Consider the following 24967-nt stretch of genomic DNA (forward strand, 5'->3'; position numbering starts at 1 on the left):
AAGGGTGGACTAATCATGAGGGGAAGACAAAGAGATTTACAACAAAAAAGATTATGCAGAAAATGACAGAGAAACCCTTAAACCTGCAGCAGCCTCGATTACTCTTTGACTTTTAGTCTTTTTGAAATCCTAATTAATAAATCAATCCAAAAACTCATAATCATGAAAATCCTTTGATCCACTTTTTTTATTTAAATAATAATAATAAATACAAGCAAAGTTTCATTAATTTCACATTAATTCTTGTTTAGTCTGTGAATTGTGCACTGGTGCATTTGTCTATTTAAATATGTTTGATTGATGTCCATCTAGTAATTTTCTGTTTGAGTGAGAGGGAGAGGTGTGGATGGGGGTTTGATGGGAAGGGCTGGAGATGTTTGAGGGTGAAAGAGGGAAGAAACATTTTTCATTCAGTGTTCTTTTATCTTACAAGGCGTTTCAAGGACAGGAGCTTCAATGGCTGCAGAGAGGTGAACGCTAGCAAGGCCAACGTTTTATGCTTTAAGAGAAGGCAACAAACGTCACAGAAAAAAACAGGGGTTACAGGAATAAATAAGAAGCTGTATTGTGTTTCCCTCGTCACATTTCCAAATCATCAGTTTTGTCCCTTAGGCCTACATGTGAGACAGCTCAGTAAGAACAAGGGTTTGTTTCCCACTGGGTTCGGCCATGCATGCAAACATGTATTCCCCCACCCTAAGCAGCTTTGGAGAAGAGCACCAAATGGCATATTTCATTTCCTCTTGGCACATCTGCTCTTTGCTCGTAGAAACCACAGCATGTGATTTCCATGTATCCATCACATGCATAACATGTGTAACACAAAAGATGGCAGATAAAAACTAATATGACAGTGTTGCACCAGGATTCACATAATAGATTCTTCTTGTTTCTCAGTATCTATCAAGACTGAGAAACATGTTTTACATGTATTATTATCTCTTTTTTGTATTAAACACAAACCCCTTGTAGGTTGAAAGATGGCTGTTAAAGTTTTCATCCATCATAGAGCACAAAATATCCATAGAAACTCAATCCACTCCTGCAGCATCGTCCACCCACCTTTCCTCAACAAACAACAAACGACATGCTTCCCCCAACATGCTAAAATATGTCTGAATTCTATGCTCTTTTAGTAATGAGCATCCATCACTTTAATTTGCAAACTATGGGGCCATCTGGACTTTACGTGACATGTACTGTCTAAAAGATTATAAATACATGGGATTTTTTAAACAGGGTTAATAGAATATAAGGAATGGTGTGTAAAATGCTAAAACAGACATAGCTAAATCCCTTTTAGCTGCATGTTTAAGAATGAGAGGGTGACCTTTGAAGACAAGATTCATATTTGATAGCTGTCAGGCTTTTCCAGCACGTGAGAGCAAGAAGTTTAAGTATTCACCCACTGCTGATTTTTAGATGTCTCTGACTTTTCTAATGGATACCTGAAAGAGAAGCGTGCAGTGCTTGAAGCATATTGTTTACACCAGGTGAATCCATCCGTTCTGCAAGATTTGAGTTTTCTTTGAGTTTTGACAAATCGGTGATTGACATCAAACTGCTCCATCAGCTCCTCAAATGTATTCAACTGAAAACAGTGAATGTCAGAAAAACGAACCAATCCTAAATCTTTTCATTATCATTTTGATGTTTTGAACATTTTCATTCCTTACCTCTCACCCTGTACTGTGTGATTTCTTGGTGAGGTTTAGAAGTTATTTTTATCGTCTGGTTTTCAGCTGTCAATGGAGGAGACGGGAGAGATGAGAGAACCAAATAATTTTTACTCTGTCACCCACCATCCTTTGAATCATCAGAGAGATTTTATTTTAAGCTTCTCTATTGTAAAATGCTGTGATGCCAAGGACAGGTGCTGCATCATTCATGAACGGGAAGGAGCTGTTACTTACGTACTCCTGAGTAGTTTTTTCTTTTTTCTCTCCGCAGTGAGTCATTTTATTTGTGCATTTTGATCTCAATTAAATTAGGGATGTTGCAGTAACTGTTTGCACATACTTTTCCCTGTAAATTAATTTGCTTCAGTGAACTTGTTTGGCTAAATAGGGGTTAAAAAAATGTCTGATAAAGTGTGTGAAGTCAGTCAGAGTTTAATTATGAAGTGTGAACAGCCTTTCACCTATGGGGATGTGTTTGACAGTTAGACAGGACAAGAACACAGCAATGACACCTGTCTTCTTCACCACCTTATTTGTGCTCCTATGCATGTGGGAGCGTGTGTGTGTGTATGTATAGTACATGTGAAAATGCCTTTACACACATGTACATGTGAGTATTCTGTCTACGTACACCACCAATTACGCACTAGACACCAACAGGATAAATAAACTGCACAGCACAGGCAGTCACACACACACCACGAACCCGGACATTTGCACATAGCATTTTGTTTGTATTTTATTTTTTATTACTTTTCTATGATTATTATTATTATTATTTATTCTCAATACTTATTTTTAGCCTAAATGTATTCTTGCGGTGTTATTATTTTTGTGTTATTACTGCTTGGGGAGTAATAAAGACCCTACCTACCCGACTAACACGTGCATGTGTAGAGCTTTTATGCATTTTAACCAAAGCTGTCCTCTGAGAATGAGCATCATTACTTTTCCTGATGATCACAATAATAAAATGTTACTGTTTATTTGATTAATGAATGTACCTTTAGGTTCAAATAGAAGTCAATTTGTTCAGCATGTTATTAAAACCTACAACGACTGAGGTACTGCATATTTGTCATCAGACAGACTTTATTTTTAAGGACAACAACATAGACAAGCTGATATCTGATTTTTAACAAAAGGCGAATGTTGACTGTGTCCATATGGGTTCATGTTTCTACACACACATGCATCAATACCTGTGTTTCTGTGTCTCTTCTGTGTCTGTATATGTGTGACCAGCATTTGTGTGTGTATTTTAGGGCGTCGGGCGCGATGGCTAATGCCTCCCCAGACCTGGACAACGCGGAAGCCCAGCGCCAGCTCAACAACAACAACCGACCAATCAGCTCTGGGTTCTGGGAGACGGAGTGTACCAGCTCCAAGCTGTTCGAGTGCTCCCGCATCAAGGCCCTGGCAGGTCAGAGGTCACATGCATACAGGCAAACATACTATGAACAGACCTGCATCAGTAGATATATTAATATACCAAGGGCACAGTGTTGAGTTTTAAATTCTTGATTTGTTTCAAGTAGGTGGCTTCAAACTAATCCACTAACATTAGTGTTAATATGATTTTATTGGTAAAGCAGCACTAAAAATCCTTCCCTCCAGAAACACAGAACATAGATCTCATATTTTAAAAAGCCTCATCAGGTAACCTCACAAGGTAAAGCTGTAAGCAAAATTTGACTAAATGCTAGTGCTGGCTAATGCTGTTTAGGATAGTATTTTATTTAATATCAACTGTTAACTGTCTTTTTTAAAACAAAGCAATGGCTTTATTCGGAACCAGATTGTTCGTCTTTATCCCCTTCCCTTTGATGTGAAGTTAATTTCTTTATTTCACTCAGACGAACGAGATGCGGTGCAGAAAAAGACTTTTACCAAGTGGGTTAACTCCCATCTGGCCAGAGTGTCCTGTCGTATATCTGACCTCTACAACGACCTGAGAGATGGATACATGCTCACCAGACTGCTGGAGGTCCTCAGTGGAGAGCTGCTGGTGAGAACATATACACACACACACACACACACACACACACACACACATCACTCAATGTAAAAATCTACCTGTCCTTAAACCAAACATTTCCATCAACTCTCAAAGCTTTACCTCAAATACTATGTTTACTCATAAGCTCTGTTTTTACTAGTAAAATCCAACCCATTGGCATATGTTTTTAAAAGTTATCCTTCCCTATGGTAATTATATTAATGTCTGTTATATGTATGTTAATGCTAATGTTGCATGATGTTGTATGTAGCACTATAATACACTATAATAATAAGGGCTTTGATATCAAACATCTTCATCCCTCGGTCCTCCCCCAGCCGAGGCCTACTCGGGGTCGTATGCGGATCCACTGCCTGGAAAATGTTGACAAAGCTCTGCAGTTCCTCAAAGAACAGAGGGTTCACCTGGAAAATGTTGGTTCCCATGACATTGTGGATGGGAACCATCGCCTCACCCTGGGCCTTATGTGGACCATCATTCTACGCTTCCAGGTAAACAAACACATATAAAACGCCAAGGTATTGCTAAGATTATTGTATAACATGTTATCACAGCTCAGAGATGTAATGATTCGGTTTTGGAGATGTCACATTTAGTTGAGTCATGGCCAAGGGTGGATTGCAGCCTGTTGCCTGCAGCTCTTTATCTAACAGCTCACTGTGAGTGGTCATTGGTGCTGCACTAACCCTGAAATATTTCAAACTAATTTGATGTCTTGTTTAATATTGAAGATGCATTTTTAATGAATGATAGCAGTCAGTGCTAACCTTGGTGACAAATACATTGTGTTTCTTGTGCTTGCTTGTGCCAGCTGAATGAAATGTTTAAGTTAGTTTTTTGGGCATTTTTTGCCTTTAATCCAATAGTTGCAGTGAGAGAGAGAGAGACAGGAAAATCAGGGAGAGAAAGGGGGGATGACTTGCAGCAAAGGGCCACGAGTCGGATTCGAACCCGGTCCGCTGTGACCTAGACCTGTTTTATAATCAAAGAAGTCTACCTACCTTTCTACAATATGAGACCTTTAATACAACTCTGACTAGGAGAGTGAAAGCTGGATTGCATGCTGTATTGTTTCCTGTGAGTCCCTTATTTGAATCCAACATCAGAATGGCCACTCTACCACCACATGGAATGGTCATTTCTGAAAAATTTTGTCCATAGATAGAATCAAAAAGGGAGTTTGATTTAATTGAAATCTTATTATTATTATTATTATTATTATTATTATTATTATTATTATGTTATTATAACTTTAAGACTGGTATTGGTCTGATATTAGCAGTGTCACATGGGTGTTTCTAATGAATTAAAGTATGCTAGGTGGACTTTGTTAGTGCACTGACTTGCTGGCATGTGTTCCCATGCTACTTACTAAAGCGCCAGGATGCTGTAATCAGCAGTGGCTTCATTTAGGATGAGCTGCCAGCGGTACAGTTTGGGGGAGGTTGTCACAGCTGCAGCATCATCAGTGTGCGACAGCGACAGCAGTGTTTGGTGGATAAAGCCTGAATGTCACTCAGGGCTCAGCAGCCTAGAGGTAGCAGTCGCCTTCCAGTCTGTTCTTCAACAAGGACACACATACACACACAGAAACTTACCCACACTGCACTTGCTCTCTAACATCTACACTCTCTCAGCCTGTCTATCTATCTATCTATCTATCTATCTATCTATCTATCTATCTATCTAGTCACAAACATACCTATGTGCTTGCATACTGACATACACATTTTATCACTCAAACTTGTACTCACATTCACACACATACACAGGTTTCCAGGCCTTAGCAGCAGTGATACAGGATCAGTTCCTGCCATGTAAGTACAGCATAAGCCCAGGGCTCCTCTTCATTACGCTTCAGTGCTACAGCGTGGCCTCGGCACGAAATGCTTGTTTAGCATTATTCAGACCCTTCTGTAATATTCACGGTGCACAGTCGGCTCGTAGCTGTCTCTTGGGACTCAGTGTTGTCATGCTTGGGCTGGCTACCTACCACAAAGCGCGTTTAAAAGCACTGCTAGAAGAATTAGCTCATGTTATGTCAAGTGATCTTCTGCAAGCCAGGCAAGTGAGGCAATTAAAGAGGAGAATGGTGTGTGTGTGCAATATGGCTGATTGGTCTCATGATTTCAGTGTAAATGTTAAAAAGAATTTATGTGTATGTTAACTGTTGAAACATTGTTCATGATGGACATCATTGTCATGTAATTTAATCCCAACAATTTAAGTTTAAGTTTCAGTGTTTGATCTGAATGACATGTTTCAGTAGACTGTTTAGAAAAAAAATTGTTTAGATTCATATATTTTTCAAAAAATATACTCCACAACATTGTAATGGTTTGAGTCTAGCTAAGCAGCTGTAACTGCACAGTTTTGGATACAATAGTGTTGGCTACTGGCTAGCTTTGCCACCATTAGCTGTTAGCTTGGCTGTCGTCGTGCTCTCCTTCTTCTTCAGGGAGCCACTAGTCGATGGCCTCTTCAATTTTGCATGCATTGAGACAGGAGAGCAGTGCAGGAGACTGATGTCCAGGAGTGTTTGTGTGTGTGTGTGTGTGTGTGTGTGTGTGTGTGTGTGTGTGTGTGTGTGTGTGTGTGTGTGAGAAAGAGTAATTATGAAAGAAATGAGGATAGAGGGAAAGGATGGTTTGCTGATGGGAAACAATAAGCAGCAATGTTGTGGTAAATAACCAAAGGTGGGGCCTGAATGTGACATTAAGACAGTGTTCACCATTAGTCATGTGTGTTCAGTCCGTTTCTTATTATTAACAAAGGTTAAAATAAGTTTGAAATACATACAGTATAACACAGTCTTTCCTGCTTTCCTTATCGTTTGTTCACAAGGTGCCATTTATAACCCTCGAAGCTACAGCCATTCTTACACAACTGTTTTATTTACCATTATTTAAGCAGGCAGGTAAGTTTAGAAAAAATCTTATTTGGAATGAAAACCTAACAAAAAGCCATTTGAGGTAAGAGGACACGAAACTGAGATTGAAACTGAAATGAAAACAAAATACACACAATATCAATGGAACAAGAGAAAGCAAAGCCACTAAGTGACTATGAAAAAAATAAATAACGACAAGCACAAAGCTGTACAGCTAAAAAAGAAATTCACATCAAATTTAAATGACATTTTTAGTCATGTTTAAATAAGAAAAGCTTACTTCTATCTGACAGTTCAGTCTCATTTTATTTCCACTTTTGGCTAAAACCGCACTGATATGTTTTCATTTTAAAACGGTGTTTTGAACCAAAAACGATCTCCGTCCAGACGTTAGTCCAAATCAGAAATGATCTCCATCCATACTAACATGCCTGAAAATGCATATCACATGACCATTCACCAACACTGGGCATGTGCATGCCAGTGTAAGCAGGACGCAGATTGTCTACTCTGTTGTTGGTTGCTTAGTTGCAGAAAATACTATAATTTCAGAACAGCCATGGCAAAACGTACAAGCAGAGGTTTCCCTGGAGTTTCCAAACTAAAACAGGGTCAGCAGTGGTTCCAAAATTCTCCATTTTAGGGCCTCGAAAACTCTGGGGTGGTGTGGACACCAGGTGAAAATGTAGCAAAAGTGATATGTTTTAAAACTAAAACGTATTATTATGGATGTAGCCTAAAGGGCTGAATTCATGTCCTCCATTTGCTGTGAGACCTGGCTACTCTTGGAACAATTACATTTTAAAGTACAGAGTGTATTCTTGTCTACTGATCAGCTTTAGGCAAAGACACAGTTAATTCTATAGTTTACAAGTGATCCAGGCCTGGGAGTTTTGCCATTATGCAATTGTGTTTTTTAGCCATAACTAGGATACTAACAGAGTCTGCGGTTTGATTCCAAATACAAAAGCATGTTTATAGAATAACTTCATTTAACGGAAGATTTCCGTGGTAAGAATAACATCAGCAAGTTGGCAGAGGTTTATGTTTCTCGAGTAGCTTCCATTTATCTTTCCCTCTTGCACTTTGTCTCTCCTCATCTCCACCTCTTTTCCCCTGTCCTCCCTTCCTCTGTGGTGAAAGAGAGAGTTTGCTTTGCCCAGTCAGCAGGTAGGACCAAACCACTGCAGTAACTGCACACATGCAGAAAGAGGGAGAGAGACAGAAAGAGAGGGAGAGAGAGAGAGAAAGGAGAGAAGGGAGAGGATTGACAGGCAAAGGAAAAGGTAATCCTAATGTATTTGCAGAACCATACACAAATAATAACAGACTGTTATTATTTGCAGTGACTTCAATTATAGTGTTGTATATGGTTGGCTGAGTGTCCCTGTGCTGTATGCAGTGAGTGTGTGTATGTGTGAGCTTACCTAACACACTGCCAGCTCACTTGCAGTTTCCAGTGAGTCTGAATTGAGACACATTGATCTAGCTTTACTATGTATTTGACAACATATATAGATTCAGATTTTTACTGAATGCACACAATACTGCACTCTTGACACAGCTGAGATGTAGATTGTAGCAGTAGCAGGGACATGTTCCTAGTGACACATTCCCTGTGAGATTATCTGACACATTGTCGTAAGCATCACAATGTTGTCTTTTCTTAACCTTTTTTAGTCTGTTGCAGTGAAGCAAGTGCTGGCAGACACACTTTACATCACAACAAATCATGGAGATAATGGTGAATTGTGGATCATACTACATACATATTTCCTATTTCGGACAAATTTTCTGTGTCTAAGGGTCTTCCATCTGTTCTTGCTCACTAAGACAGTAGCTCTTATATTGCAATGAATATGAATCCTTTTCTTATTTTATGGATTTACTGATTAATCATTTAATTAATCTGTGTGGCAAAAATAATGACAAATACTAATTACTCACAAGTTACCAGCCTATCATGATGCCTTAGAAACTGCTTGCTTCCTCTTCATCATTTGATCTATAGTGGTATGAAACAGTGGAAAGCAAGCAGCTCTTCTAATTTGTGAAGCAGTGACCAGCTAATATTTGGTATTTTCAAATGTTAAACACCTAAGGTCATACTTTATTTATCATTTAAAGTAGGGCTGCACAATATGCAAAAAATCATAATGCAATTATTTGACACATTTGGATATGGGTCACCATTTTATTGGCTATGGTAATTTTTGCATTTCAATCACTGAAAAAAAGTATAAAAAGGTTGATCTGTGTAGCATCACAATGCTATATTTATTATGGTCTGTTGTGACACATTTTACCTCTATCAAAAAATAGCAGCTCCTTAAATTTGGATATGGCACTTGGCCATATTGTGATTTCAATAACATTTTGATTAATTATTCAGCGCTAATTTATACTTTTGGATTTGGGTCATTTTCACTGATAAATAATTCACTGTGAAATAAAGAAATTCGTTTTGCGATAAAAATAAATATTTAATGCAATAAGGTGGACATTTAATAAATGTTTATGCTCAAATTAATTAGGCTTTTTCCATATGCATTGTTTGCATATGAATTATGATGTCTCTGCTGCTGAAATAAACTTTAGAGCTAGTTCCAAAATGTATTTGTGTGTGTGCATTTGTATGGTTATGCGATATGAGGACCAGTTTGAGTTTTAGTCCTCTGGAGTGAGGATATTTTGGGCGGTACTCACGTTCTGACACATCGTCAAAGCGCTGTATGAGGGTTAAGACTTGGTTTCATGGTTTGGGGCAGAATTAGGTTTAAGGGTAGGGTTAGGGATAGGCGTTAGGCATTTAGTTGTGATGGTTAAGGTTAGGGTAAGGGACGGGGGAATGCATTATGTCCATGAGAGTCCTCAGAAGGATAGAAGTACAAACATTTGTGTGTGTGTATGTGCAGTGTTGTGCCTAACAACATGGCTAGCAGCTGATTCATGGGTGTCAGGTCCCCAATTACCTTGGATCATGTCAATGTGATGTGATTGGTGGAATAGCTGTCACTGTCACCTATCATCAGGCGTTGTAATGGCTCTGCACTTCTTTGCACTGAAATCCTCAGCTCTTATTGCTTTTGTCTGTTCTTTGTGTTAATTCTCTCACACTGTGTTTTCATTTTATAGTTCAGGTATACTATCAGAGCAGTGTGACTCTGACATTTCCTCTTCGACCTCTTAGTCACCTGCAAGATCTCTTTTTTTCTTTCAAGTGATCCAGATAGGCCTGGCGTTGCTCCTGTGAATGGCTGTTCACCCAGTTGGAGAAACCACTCAGCCAATCAGAGCCTTTATGGGCAGGACTGAAATTGGCTGACATTGCCAAACTATGTCACATGGGTACTGGCAACACTTTAATCACTGATGCGATTGCTGCTTATTATCTATAGCTAAATACAAATGATCTGACCCCGGATGGGAGCACGGCCAGGTGGCTAATAAGTAAGCTAACTTCACTGACTAGTTTGCAAATGTTAGACAGTCTTTGTTACTCTGGCTGTGTCTGAAATAACTTCATTCAATCTTTCTCTGCTCCATATACTGTATATATATTATAGACACTCAATAGTTTACTCTATAAATTGAGATTCAGCATACTAAACAATCACTGAAAGGTATAGTGTTGCAACACTATAAGATACAATGGCATTGCAGAGTAGGATTGTTAGCAGTTGTACATGGACACTTTTTTCCCTCCATTGTTGGAACTTACTTACATTAAAATATAATGATAGTCAATATAGTGCACCATAAAGTAAACAGGAAGTGATTCTGTTTGCTAAACACCAAACTAGTAGACTCTGTCTTGAGTGAGGGACAGGTAAAAACCTAAAATGTGGATGTATTTTCCTAAACAGAAAGGGTCTGTGCCACATTGTCTCTCCCACAAATGCTTAACCTGTTGCTTTTCTTGTTCAGATCCAAGTGATCAAAATAGAGACAGAAGACAACAGAGAAACCCGCTCTGCTAAGGATGCCCTACTGCTCTGGTGCCAGATGAAGACCGCAGGGTGAGCAGTGAAATAAATATAAAGGAAACTGTGACCTACAACAGTAAATTCCATGATCATTTATGTAATTTTCCATTTAATTTTTGTTTATTTATTTCACACAAGTCAGAATCGAATACAAGTAAAAGCATACAAACATGATAATAGCAATGGATGAAAATGGGACACCCCAATAAGCTTCAGAAGTTTGTGAATAGGGGCCCAGTAACGGCATATAAAAAATAATAACAATTTCAGCTACAAAATGCCTAAATCCTAATACCTAAAACTCAAAGAATAACTAAATGGTCCAAAAACACACTTAAAGTTACAAAAGATTTCTCCATCGTCCAGGTACCCTGAGGTCAACATTCAGAACTTTACCACCTGCTGGAGAGACGGCCTTGCCTTCAATGCCCTCATACACAGACACAGGTAAGTAGTATTCTATCTATCATGTTTAAAATTGGGTTTGATGCAATGAGAGCAGCAGATAGAAAATTGTGGGAATGTTTGCCATGTCTTTGTGTTTTGGGTTTTTTTATTTACAGCAGAAGTTGTTGTATTTTTCAGTTTTTCAGGAATTTAAGATCTAAATTAAGATGTTAATGATGTAAAACACCAGACCAAAAACAGCTGCACCAGCAAAAACAAAATGAATACACACACATTTAGATGAGCAGACAAAAACAGAATGGTAAGACTGACATGCAATTTTAGGATTAGAGCCATACAAGCATGGCAAATTCTGTTTCTTCATCTTGCACTCTCCAGACCTGACCTGATAGAGTTCCACAAGCTGACGCGGTCCAATGCAACCCATAACCTCCAGCAAGCCTTCAACATCGCTGAGCAGCACCTCGGCCTCACCAAACTCCTGGACCCTGAAGGTGAGAATGTTTAACTGGTTTTGGGTTAATGTCAGTTAAACCACATTACATACAGAAATAGTGACAGAAAAGGAATAGTGACATAAAAGTGATTTTTTTGTATTCACCGAGAAAAATAGTTTTTCTGTGGCTCCAGCTAAAGCTGACCAGATATTAACTCCTCTGTTCTCTACCTCCATCATCTCTCTCTGGTACAGATGTGAACACAGAGAACCCTGATGAAAAGTCCATCATCACTTATGTGGTCTCCTACTACCACTACTTCTCAAAGATGAAGGCTCTTATCGTGGAGGGCAAGAGGGTTGGCAAGGTAATAAATAGGCCCATATGCAGATTTACATATAGACATTTCATGTCCAATGCATAAACGCTAACACAGTAGTTGAGCTGCCATTATTTTGAAAATTGAAGAACCAACTGTGTTGTCAGGCAAAAACACAAACTGCAATTTGTGTTCAATTCATAAAAATGTGCAAAACTTGAGTGACAGAGATGTAAAAACATAATTCTGAACATTTCTCTGTTTCTCATTGTGTCTTCTTGTCTTCCACTCTCTACTTAACCTCTTCTTCCTCTTTGAATCTCCCAACCATCTTCTGCCTGTCCTGGCCAGGTACTAGACAACTGTATTGAGGCAGAGAAAATCATCAACCGGTATGAGGCTCTGGCGTCAGACCTGCTGGACTGGATCGAAAAGACCATCGCGGTCATCAGCAACCAGAAGTTTGCCAACTCACTGACAGGAGTCCAGCAGCAGCTACAGGCCTTCACCACCTACTGCACTATAGAGAAGCCAATCAAGTACGTTTTGTGATTTTTTTTTTTTTAAATGGCAGCTTGATATTTTAATAATAATAGAAAATAATCAGAAACATGTGAAAAAAATATTTCAAAATAATATATTTATTATTTCTTCAAGCCTGATCCTCCATCCTGCCTGCAAAATAAGACTTTGTGTCTGTAGCTGACAAATAATTTGACTTTTAGTGTCTTAGGCTAACATTAGCTGAGAGGAATGTACAAGTAGGATTAACATCTATCTTGATAAAATAATTTGTGGTTATTTAATTATGTGTAGTGACATACTTCACGTTAATTAACACACACACAGACGCACACTGATGTTGCTTCTACAAAAGCACAGACACTGTCTATAGAGTACATACATACAACGTACAGTACTTTGGTGTTCAATGAGCCTACAGTACATTTAGAGATGTGCTGCCAGTAGCATGGTGATACCATCTCCAAACTGAACACCTTTTGTTTTATCCTGTGGGATTTCACATCTAAGCATCATACAACTAGCTGAACCCATAGATGTACACTGTGTACTGTGTACTCAACTGAAGCTGAAACATGGAAAACTTAAAATTTTACTGTATGAGTTTTACCTGATAATGCTGACAATAGAGTTGAAGCAGTTAGTTGAATAATCAAATCAACAGATTAATCAAGAAGTATTTTTGACAACTGATTAGTCATTTTTCAACGATTTCCAAAAAATTCTCTGGTTCCTGCCTCTCTCTGCGGGTTTGCTCTTTTTTTGTCATGTATGAGAATAGACAGATATCTTATGGTTTTCGACTGTTGGTTGGACAAAACAAGACATTTTTAGACATCACCTTGGACTATAATAATTTCTTATGATTTCATTTTTCAGTATTTTTTGAAAATTTATAGAAAAGTGAATTATGAAAAAAATCAGCGGATTAATCAGTAATGAAAATTATATTATTGCTGAAGCAGTAAAAAATACACATGAGATCTTCATACAGTAGACCCTCCCAGAGTGATGATATGCAATGACACTGGACAACAGGTAAGCAGAGTGAGCAAAGACATCGCCCTCTAACCACAGTCGTCAGACCTCCGTGTCAGCCAGCATTCATGCTGCCTCATGTCCTTGATCAAGACTCCGAATCCTTGACCAACTTTGTGGCTGCAGCTTCAGTGTTTCCTTTGACCTCAAAGTTGGAAGTATTTTGTTGTGTCTCCTACACAAGAGGGGACTATTGAAAGAGAAGAGGTCATATTGTGGAGCAGTATCCTTAACTAAAGTTTTTTGTCTCTCACTCAGATTTCAGGAGAAGGGAAATCTCGAGGTCCTTCTCTTCACAATCCAAAGCAAACTTAGAGCCAACAACCAGAAACCATACGTGCCTCATGATGGGAAGCTCATCTCAGACATCAACAAGGTCATACATCCACCAGCTGTGTTGTGTCGTTTTTATTTCATATACAGTATTTCACTTTTCAAGTTATTGATGAAAAGGTCACAATCACTCTTTAACCGTTGAGAAAAAACCTTCAGTCAAACTTAGTTTCCATAGTTTTTACCTTAAATTGACCCATGACTGTTTAACCAGTTATATTTTCCATTACCTCTATTTTAATATCACTTTTCCACTATCAAACATTTCGTTTTGTTATTTTCTTTTCAGGCCTGGGAGAGGCTGGAGAAGGCTGAGCATGAGAGGGGTGTTGCTCTGCGCAAGGAGCTGATACGTCAGGAGAAGCTAGAGTTGCTGGCTCAGCGCTTTGACCACAAAACCACCATGAGACAAGCCTGGCTCAATGAAAACCAGAGACTTGTATCACAGGTAGGGATCTAGGAGGGGTTGGGCGGGGTAAGACTGAACCAAAACTCCTCAATCTAAAATTATGTTGCAATGTGTGAATGTTTCCCCTGTAGCTTACTTCAACTCATCTGACCTTCGCAACTGCTATACCCATGTGTTTCGTCCACTGATTTTACAACAGTGAAGTGAAATGTTCTGTGACTACTTGGAAGAGAAGATGTCATGCATTTTGTGTTAACTGAGCAGTTCCTGTTCCCTTTAGTGTGTCAAATCTAGTATCTTTTAATATGTCATCTGTCTAGTCAGTATGTAAATCATAAAGTTCTTCTTTGACCATCTTAATTTCATTATTTAATCTTCATGAGTCCAGTCTGCTTTCCTTGGCTAAACACCTTCCATTTTGTCTTTTTCCTCATCTCTGCCTTCAGGACAACTTTGGCTATGACCTACCAGCGGTCGAGGCAGCAATGAAGAAACACGAGGCCATCGAGGCAGACATAGCCTCGTATGAAGAGCGAATTGGAGTGGTGGTTGAACTTGCAGCAGAGATGGAGGCAGAAGGATACTATGACATCCGACGTATCTTGGCACGCAAGGAGAACATCCTGGGGCAGTGGGGTCTGCTGAAGGAGCTGGTGGCAGGGAGGAGGACCCGTTTGGAGAAGAACCTGGCCCTGCAGAAGACTTTTCAGGACATGGTCTACATGATCGACTGGATGGAGGACACACAGGTATTGAAGGGTGTGTGAGAGGGAGGGAACGAAAGAGACACTCTATCTCTATCTAACTACTGTATAATCAGTAGTTGGATACAGAGGAAAGAAACAGTGGAGATGGAGATGGAGGAAGAGTAAAGTCTATATGGTTTGAAGAGTGAAAATTGAAAGAGACAGAGCAGAAGTATGTGTCAGTGTTTTTGATTTATAAAGAGAAATAAAGAATGAGTAGAATAACATCATAGAAATGAAATCAGAAAAAGATCTCTGTTGTCTTACTGTCCCTTCCTGTCTCTCTCAGGTCCAGCTGCTGTCAAAGGACTTTGGGAAGCATCTTCTGGAGGTGGATGACCTGCTGCAGAAACACAGCCTGCAGGAAGCCGACATTGCAGTGCAGGCTGAGAGGGTCGAGACACTCAACACAGCTGCACTCAAATTCACCACAATAGAGGGTACACACACACACTCACTGAGCTTTCATACTTTGTACATCACTGAAGTATACTGATGAATACTATGAATACTAATGAATGTGAAAATGTTCTGTTTTTTAAAACCCAAAAGCATTAATCAGAACACATAGAAAAATGTTAAATGTACTTTAAATTTTAGGTATTCGGCATTGATAAAGGCTTCAGTGTCTGCACAGCAACACCTATACAATATTAAAATTTAACCTTTATAAGCTTATAATGTTCAGTTTCTGTTTCAGTTCATTGAAGTTCTGTTTTGTTGGTTTGGTTTTCATTATTCTGTACAGATGTTAGCAAAGTCATTTGGATTGTAATGAAGATTGTTTTCTTTTCCCCAGTGCTTGTTATCTGTCATAGACTAACTAAGTTAAAAGAGGAAGCAAGGATTTAGTATTGATTTCATTCAGTCAAGTGGAGATTTATACTATTTGACCTTGACACAACAGGAACATTGATTTTTTGAACTTGATATCAGTAAGGAGTATGTTTTTTTTTTTTGGTGATCCAGCTCAGAGTACATTACTGTAATGAATTACAGTCTTATTTTCTTTCATGGTCATTAACATCATTTTGTTGCCTCCCAGGTTACCAACCGTGTGACCCACAGGTGATCTGTAACCGCGTCAACCACGTCTCTTCCTGTCTGGAGGAGCTGAAACAACTGGCAGCTAAAAGGCGTGCTGAGCTTGAGGAGTCGAGACAGCTGTGGGCCTTTTTTCAGGTAGGATAGTCCGACAGGGTTGTGTTAAATATTCCCAGCCAGTCAACGGGCCTTTATACGCCACCTGAAGTGCTTGTGGGATACTTCAAACAACTGTGGAAACCTGCTCCTTTTTGATATTGGAATTAGGAGGAAGGGTGCTTATGACAATTTCTTCAAATTTATGAAACCAAAAGTCTGAGTCGGAGATGAGAGAGTAAGCAGGGTTTCAACTTCTCTCTTTTTTAATTCTTAAAACAACTATTTCTGTCACTTTTCATTTAAATGACTGAGTACAACACTATGAATGTCAGGAGAGATTGTGTGTCATTATCCTGATATTTAATAATTATCATGTCTTCTGTATCTCTATGGCTGCCAGCTTTTCACTCTGCCTTTGAGTGTGGCCATTCTGATAACTATAAACACTTTTGTTGGACAACATGTCAAACAATTTAGTTCATTCGTTGCATAACCCAACTCTCAGACAACAACCTTGCCAAGTGTACAGTCAGCTTATGAGAGTGACGGCTCAACAGAAATGTCTGCTAAAGAAATAATAAATCACAAAGCAAATTACTGTAATGATAATGTTTTGTTACTTACTGCTTTGACACGAGAACAAAATGTTTTTAGTGCTGGTTGCTCGCCTAGAGCACTGCAATGAAAGTTTGTCAGAGGAGCTCCACAAATATGGAGCTTTTTGTGTTTTACAGCATCGATACAACTATAGCTGTTAATAACAGCCTGTCTTTGTAGTATGCTGGCAGAGAAGGGTTAACATTTATGATCAGATTAGTTATTGCCATAGAGTGGCATTAATCCAGTTGAAAGGCATGTTAAAAAAATAATCTGTCCTTTTCTGTCTTACCTTTTAGACAGGAACGACAGGTACAATCAGCATTTTTTATTAATGACATCTTTCTATGGGGCTGCATCATTTCGTCTTACTCTGTCTCAGTCCATTTCCATGCGTCAGACTGGGGATCTGTGTGTCTGCTGAAAAAGCTGTTTATCACTTTGATAACACAGAGCTGGTGACGACGTTATGAATAAGCTTTTAGAATTAACAATGAAAGTAATGAGTGTATAATAAGAGTAGTGGATTTCTTTCTCCAAAGAGTCATTGGTTCACATTGTTGAATCACTAATTATATCACATTACTGATTCATTTGGCTAATTCTACCTCTGCCTTTTTTGAGGCTGTTGAACACAGACTGGGATCTGTGTTAGATGCACTTTATGGATCACAGGAGAGGACTGCTTTATATTTCTGAACTTTTTTCCTTTACATAGTTTTTTCTTTCATTGATCTTTAATTTTTTTTTTCTTTTCCCAGGTATCAGTTCATTTAATACATTTTTTTTAAATGTTTTCCTTTCGAAAGGAAGGTTATGTTAGGGTTATAAAGCCTGTGGTTTTGTTTAAAAGTAATAATGTTTTATCTATTTTGTCTGTTTGTTCTCCTTTTAGGAACTGGAGGAGTCAGAGGCCTGGATCAGGGAGAAGAGCTCCATCCTGGGAGCTCAGGGTTATGGGAAGGACCTCAGCAGTGTGCTGAGGTTACTACAAAAACACAAGACTCTGGCTGGAGAACTGCTCGCCCATCGGTCACTGCTGCAGGTGTGTTTGCATGTGTGTTTGTGTTTTTATCTGTTTGTGAGAGAATCAGCACCTGGAATTCCTGTAGTACCTGGAGTTACTGTTTTAAACTTAATGTACTTCAGTAAATGTATGTATTAGCATTAATAAATTACTCTCTGATCTCACCCACAAAAATAACTTTTTTGACAAAAATCATTTTGAATAGTGAAAATATATATTTTGCAGAAAAGTATATCACCTTGCCTCTTTTTAGTACAGTTTGATTTATATAATCTGACAGCATTCATCATTGAAACTTGTTGCTCACTTTCATATTTGATTAATTGACATTGACCTCATGTGTTTCTTGTTTTGTCAACTCATACTTGTTGTGAAACATCACATGTAAAATTTGATATGATGTGACTGTAAATGTAGAAACAGGATCATAACATGAAGCCCATCAGGAGCATATTCAATATGAAGTAGGAAGGACCAAATAAAACAAAACTTTGCAACAGTCAAAGATCAATAAAACCAAAGCATCCAGTGTCAAAGGTAAATGTTTGGTGATTGGTATTTCAGATTTTGCTATAAACACTTTGATTATTATCCATCCATCCATTATCTATACCGTTTATCCTTATAGGGTTGCGGGGGGGCTGCAGCCAATCCCAGCTGACATTGGGCGAGGACAGGTTACACCCTGGACAGGTCGCCAGTCTATCACAGGGCTGACATATAGAGCCATATAGAGACAAATAACCACTTGCGCACACATCCACACCTATGGGCACTTTAGAGTCGCCAATTAACCTAATGTCCATGTCTTTGGACTGTGGGAGGAAGCCACAGTACCTGGAGGGAACCCACGCAGGCACAGGGAGAACATGCAAACTCCACACAGAAAGGCCCCAGTAGTACATCTTAGTAAGATGTTGGGTCACCATGTGCAGCCAGAACAGCTTCAGTGCTCCTTGCCGTTGACCCTACATGTTGCTGAACTCCACTGGAGGGATCAACACCATTATTCCAGAAGATATTTCCTCATTTGGTGTTTTGATGATGGTGTTGGAGAGCGCTGTCTAAAATGTCGGCCCTAAATCTACCATAGGTGTTCATCTGGGCTGAGATCTGGTGACTGTGAAGACCCTAGAATAGGAGTCACATAATTTTCATACTCATCAAATCATCCAGTGATCCGTTGTGCCCTATGGACAGGGGCATTGTCATCCTGTTTCTACACTGAATTATGCGTGTTTTTCCTTTGATTAGTCCCCCATCTGTTGGAAGGCTACACGCACATGACACATTGTTTAAAGATTTTCCACCAGTGTTACATGGGATCACACTGTATACATATAAGGGCCAAAGAGGTATGGTCACATTACACAGGTGCAGGCTTCATGCAGGGTAGATGTTGGAGGTACAGTAACTCAGTCAGAGGACTCTGTGTATGTTGATATGTATTTTTTTTTGTTCTTCTCGTCCCCTTTCTACTGTTTTTCTCAGCTCTTCAAAGTTGTCTCACAATCTACTTTTTGGACCATGATAACACAGTGTTTCTCATACATGGATTTATTTGTGGCAGCCCCCACAATATCAACATTGACTGCTACATATTGATTTTCTATTCCAAAATATCCTGCAAATAAAAGAAACATCACAGTTCTACTTAAGTATCCAGATTAAAGTTGGCTAAAATGTTGGCTAGGGTTTCCTTTTACTGCACGCAGTGTGAAATAATTTAGAGTTTATCCCTCCATCCTGCCCTGCTCCTCCAGAACACCATGAAGCGAGGAAAACAGATCCTGAGTGAGAAGAGCTTCGGCACTGCAGGGATCCAGGAGCGCATCATGGAAGTGAAGGGCGAGTGGAAGCGACTGGAGGACCAGGCAGCGCAGCGTCTTGGCCACCTGCAGGAGGCACTCAACTTTTTTCAGTTCTCCACGGAGACAGACGACTTGGTGGCATGGCTGCAGGACGCTTACCGCCTGGTCTCCAGCGAAGACTTCGGACATGATGAGTACTCCACTCAGTCACTGCTGAAGAAACACAGAGGGGTCAGCGAGGCCATCGACAAACATCGTCTTCATGTGGTGACGCTGCGCAAACACATGGTGGGGCTGCCCCTGCAGTACCGTGATCAAGAGGTGGGTAGAGGGAGAATGGTCAAGATGTTTTAACTTATTTGGTGAAAAGTATTTTGTTTGTCTTTCTGCATTTGTTCTTTTGCCCTTTTTGTCCTCGCACTTCTCCTTCACCGTCCCCTCTTCTCTGCAGGAGGTGCAGGTTCGCATGGGAGAGGTGGAGCAGCTGTATACCGAGGTGGCTGAGGTGGCGGTGCTCAGACAGCAGTGGCTTCATGATGCCCTCGCTGTCTACCGCATGTTCAGTGAGGTCAACGCCTGCGAGCTGTGGATTGATGAGAAGGAGCAGTGGCTGGACAAGATGGAGATCCCTGAGAGACTGGAGGACGTGGAGGTGGTGGCACACAGGTGAGGAGGAGGGCGAACGTTTTCTCTGTTTTATGGTTCTTTGTTTTTGATTCGTAACTGAGGAGTGACGAGCTCTGACTGGCCCAATGCATTAATGCCCCTTTTTGTAGGTTTGAGAGTCTGGACCAGGAAATGAACAGCCTGATGGGAAGGATCCTGGATGTTAATCAGATAGTTCAGCAGCTCCTGGATGGAGGTCACCCGTCTTCTACAGAGGTCCGAGGTTGTCAGGATCACCTCAACTCCAGGTACTGAAATAAAACTGGCCTCCCAACAGCTACTCACAACAGCTATTTTTGGTACTACTAATAGTATTAACAATAACAACAGATTTACAAAACACACCAATGCTGAGCCAGAAGTGGCCTTTGCTACTACAATACACTCTAGCACTAAACTAACAATACTATCACTGCTACTAATGTCATTAATAATACTCCTAGGCAAGGCAAGTTTATTTGTATCCCACTTTTTTTGACTAAGGCATAGAAATACACCAGAACAACATCTAAACACACAATGCAGAGCAAGCTAATAAAATTAAATGATAAAAATAATAGACAAAGAATACAGTTACAGTGCAGTAATAAATTCAAGTGTAATCACTAAATTTAAATCTAATCTTCAATTAGTTGTTGCATTATTAATTCAACCATAATACCAGCAAAACTTCACTGTAACACTAAACTACAACTCCTAACTGTATACAAACAGTAACACAAATACTTATATACTTTGCATGTGTCTTTATACACTGACTAACATGCTATATGTTAAAGTGATGTTAAAGTGATACCGACACTGCATAGAACTACAAAGCAGGTGTGGTCATCAGATCTTCAAATTAGTACTAATATAAATCTTTATTTTAGTCATGAACCAGTAAGATACTGTAGAAAGATACAGTATATTATTCATAAAAATACATATGTTTAACTAAAAATAGATTATATTGTAGTTAGTATTTGCACTTTGGTTGTGAGTTCAACATCTTGACCACAGCTCTAGGGAACAGGCTGTTTCAGTCAGTTGGTCTGTGCCCTTATGACCTTAAGGCTGCCAGAGGGCAGTTTGGTGAACAGGTGGTGACCAGGGTGTGAAGGGTCTCTTCTGAGTGGATGTCACTCAGATTTGGACGTGGGGAGCTATCAATCCACTGAGCTGTCTTCACTACTCACTGTAGGTCCTTCCTCTCCTTTCCAGTGCAGCTAGAGTACCAGACTGTATAGCAGGATGTCAGGACACTTTCTAATGTGCAGTGGTAGAAACTGAGTAGGAGTTTCTGGGAAGAGTTTATTGCACCTCAGGGTCCTCAAGAAGAAGAGGCGCTGCTGGGCCTTCTTGAACAGGCATGCTGCATTTACACTTCAGGTCAGGTCTTCTGATAGGTGGACTCTGAGGTATTTAAAATTGGCAACCCGCTCATTCCCCTCTATGTTGATGCATATTCCAGTGTTGTGTGTTTTCTTGTTCTCTCTGAAGTGTAGGATGACATCCTTTGTCCTATTGGTGTTGAGGATCAAGTCATTGTCCTTACACCATGAAGACTGTATCTGACTTCTTCCCTGCAGACAATTTCCTCATTTGTGATCAGGCAAATCTGATTATGGTGTTAGAGCTGTGGGTGGGAGTGCAGTCATAGGTGACTATGGAGTAGAGGAGTGGACAGAGGACACAGCCTTGGGGGGCACTGATGATGAGGATGATAATAGAGGAGGAGTGTTTGCCTAATCTGACATGCTGGGGTCAGTTGGTGAGAAAGTCCTTGATCCACAGACAGATAAATGTGTATAGTTCAAGTGTCTGCAGTTTGTTTAGCAGTTTTTGCCAGTTGAGGAAATTGAAAGCTTAACTGAAGTCAACAAAAAGCATCCTGACAGGTGTTGGGGTTTTCTAGGTGAGTGAGAGCAGTGTCAAGTGCTAGTGAAATGGCGTCATCCGTGGATCTATTGGCCATGTTGGCAAAATGATGTTGGTGGAGATGGGGGGAGGGTACAGGTCTCGATGTTGGATAGCACCAGCAGCTCTCAAAGCATCAACAGGCTGGTCATCATTATGGCCTGTTACTGCTGAGGTCTTGGGCACTGGCATCATGGTGGCAGTTTTCAGACAGGTCTGAACTGTGGCCTGTCGTAGTGACTGTTTGAAGATGTTTGTGAAATCTGCAGCAAGCTGGTTGGGACATGCTTTTAGGGCTCCTCGAGGAACACCATCAGGACCAGCTCCCTTTCTGCTGTTTATGTTTTGTAGAGCCCGCCTGACACTGACCTAAAGAGTCGGGAGGATATGTTAAAATCAGTCATTGTCAGTTCTCTGCTTGTATTTGTCTTTTTTACCTTTTGGAGGGGGGGAGGAGTAGGTGTAAAGAGAGGAAGGTGGAGTGAAAGGTAATGACATGCAGAAAGAGAAGAGAGGTGGAGAGGGAACAAAAGTTTGTACAGTTGTGTAATTATTTAGGTGAATTCATTATCTAGAAGCAAAGTATTTTCATATTCTTTTTGTTTACACTGTCATGGTCTACTCTTAAGGGACACTTTCTGTGGACTATTTTTATAGACTTCATATTTGGACTTTTGTTTATTTCCTGTTCTTATTTTGAAATGATTTCCTTTTATGTCTGTTGTTATTTCACTGAACTCTACCTGTCCAGTATTTGTTTTGTCTGCACTTCGGTCCTAAAGTTACAGTCACTGACATACACAGTGATTTTTCTTTAATTGTAGCTTCATATCCTGTCAGTCGTGTCTTAGTGAGATGCTGAACTCCTACCTGCCTTCTCTGGTCCACCTGAGCATTTCCTCAATGCCTGAGATGTAAATGTAAAATAGCAGATGTAGCACATGTTAATCGATGGTATCCCTGTGACAGGATTGGCTTTTTTTATCCATCTCATATGTCATATTCACTGACCACTGTTACGTCTGGCAGCAGTGTCCACGACGGCTGGGAGTCCATGAATCTTGTGACCTTGGCACATGGAGTTGGTCTCAGGGCGACCATCTGTGCTGGCTGCTTCAGTCAAGACGAGACCAGCCGAGAGCACTTGTCCCAAAAATAAAAACAAACACACACAAAATAAACACTTGTCTTCTCACTGCCTTCTCTGCTATTTTTTTTAATTATAAAAAAATCGCTTTCAGATTTAGGAACTTAACTATATAATATCATGTCTTTACTGGCCTTAGATGTGGTATTGGTGTTAGTGTGCAAATTCAACTTAACTTTAATGAAATACCAACAACCTTCAAAGGAACAAAATACATGAATCCTGAGCAAATTGAAAGTTTTAACCATATTTGCTATTAGTTGATTATTTTCACTCCATAAAGCTCATAGTCATGAAATCTACTGAGTTTTATCAACTAGTAAGTCAATATGTTTATAGCTCCCTCGATTTTATCTATTTTCTTAACATTGTGATGGAACTATCCAGGTTTAAGCCACGAATATAAAGTAGCAACACTTTTTAGAGTACACACAGCACAATGTAGAGATTAAACACTTATTACTACAATATGACGACATTTACAATAATATTATTTTTTTTATAAGTAATTTGATTTAAAATCATTGAAAGATTTTTAGCATACATTCATGATTATCCCTTATTTCATAGATAAATACATTAAAACAAATTGTGCTGTGTGTAAACTTAGTTTGGGGAAGTTTACAACTACTGCATCCTTGTGTAATTACATACACAGTTTATACCTCATTGTTGTGGAGCAGAGACCCCACCCACCCTCCATTCACACCTAAGCTCACCACCACTACTAGTCTGATCATAAGACGTCTTTTGCAGCTCTGAGGTCAGCGTCACCTAGCTGTTTTCCATCCTGCCTGCTGAGCGTTCTGTCTGCCTCTCAGTGACTCTGCCATTACCTCATTACAGTCACAAGGATCTCTGTGTGTGGGCATCAGTGTGAGTGTGTGAGTGTGTTTTTCTTGGCTGAATGGGTGTGTATTGAGACCTGCTGGTCTGGAGCAGAATCAGGAGAACATATTGTATGACGATATGGTAAGCAGACAGAGGCCTGAGCTGAAACCACAGCAGAGCACAGAGCAAACAGAATCAACTGTCTCAGATAAATCCCCACAGTTCATATCAGGTCATCATAACAGCGTTTAACATGTCTTTTAATTAGCAATTTATTTAAGAAAACTTAAGAAAACCTTAAATATGTAAATGGAACCAATCTCATTTCAGTGAATCAGCTGATATTTCTCAGCTGATGCGTATTTTGTTTAAGATCTGCTTGATACGTCTGCTGCATTTTCTTTTGACCTAGAGTTTAGGGCTGGAATTAAAGTCCTAAGCCTACTCAAATTATGCAAACTTGCCCTGTGTTCTGAAAACATTGTTAAGAGAGGGATGAGAGGGCTTGATAGGTGTAGGTGTAAAATTTCCCAACAAATCACAGCTGTCTTCACAGTCACACATTTCTACCCCACAGTACCACACTCTACAGTTTTATTGTTTCTCTATCCTGTTTGTCTCCACATCATACCAGGTGGAACAGCATCGTGGAGTTGGTGGAGCAGAAGAAAGATCAGCTGGACTCAATGTTACGTCTGCAGAACTACCTGCTGGAGTGCGCCGAGATCAAGTCCCAGATCCAGGACAAGAGAAAAGCCATCGACGCCACCCAGTACGTAGGCAGCGATCTGGGAGGAGTCCTCGCTCTGCAAAGACGCCTTTCCACCATGGAGGGAGCCTTGTCTGTCCTGGAGCCCAAACTACTGCATCTGCAGGTAAGGAATTATGGGGGAGTACACTGACTGTACAAACATTTAAGGATGGGGTCCGTTTTCAACTGTCACATTACCATGTGGATAAAAAAAAATACAGTCCTAAAAACAAAATAATAATAATCATTAAATAAATAAACAGTGATTGTAAGAAACCACAGAAGATACAAACTGCAGCATAAAGGCT

At 39.8% G+C, this 24967-nt stretch overlaps 1 protein-coding gene across 1 annotated transcript in view; it reads left to right on the plus strand.

The window, feature by feature from the left end:
* The window catches only part of sptbn4 (spectrin beta, non-erythrocytic 4), an 87897-nt gene that overhangs the window by 12404 nt on the left and 50526 nt on the right, over positions 1 to 24967 (plus strand). The window contains exons 2-19 of the mRNA XM_022738538.1: positions 2945 to 3102; positions 3536 to 3687; positions 4017 to 4190; positions 10517 to 10608; positions 10942 to 11022; positions 11362 to 11477; positions 11675 to 11787; positions 12091 to 12278; positions 13558 to 13675; positions 13922 to 14080; positions 14488 to 14790; positions 15077 to 15227; positions 15833 to 15969; positions 17423 to 17572; positions 19318 to 19686; positions 19817 to 20031; positions 20142 to 20279; positions 24543 to 24783. Of these exons, the coding sequence (XP_022594259.1) occupies positions 2958 to 3102; positions 3536 to 3687; positions 4017 to 4190; positions 10517 to 10608; positions 10942 to 11022; positions 11362 to 11477; positions 11675 to 11787; positions 12091 to 12278; positions 13558 to 13675; positions 13922 to 14080; positions 14488 to 14790; positions 15077 to 15227; positions 15833 to 15969; positions 17423 to 17572; positions 19318 to 19686; positions 19817 to 20031; positions 20142 to 20279; positions 24543 to 24783 (3042 nt within the window). The 5' untranslated portion in view covers positions 2945 to 2957. The remainder of the gene's footprint in view (positions 1 to 2944; positions 3103 to 3535; positions 3688 to 4016; positions 4191 to 10516; positions 10609 to 10941; positions 11023 to 11361; positions 11478 to 11674; positions 11788 to 12090; positions 12279 to 13557; positions 13676 to 13921; positions 14081 to 14487; positions 14791 to 15076; positions 15228 to 15832; positions 15970 to 17422; positions 17573 to 19317; positions 19687 to 19816; positions 20032 to 20141; positions 20280 to 24542; positions 24784 to 24967) is intronic.

Source organism: Seriola dumerili, unplaced genomic scaffold (genome assembly GCF_002260705.1).
Source record: "Seriola dumerili isolate Sdu_G_001 unplaced genomic scaffold, Sdu_1.0 BDQW01000036.1, whole genome shotgun sequence".
Lineage (NCBI taxonomy): Eukaryota > Metazoa > Chordata > Actinopteri > Carangiformes > Carangidae > Seriola > Seriola dumerili.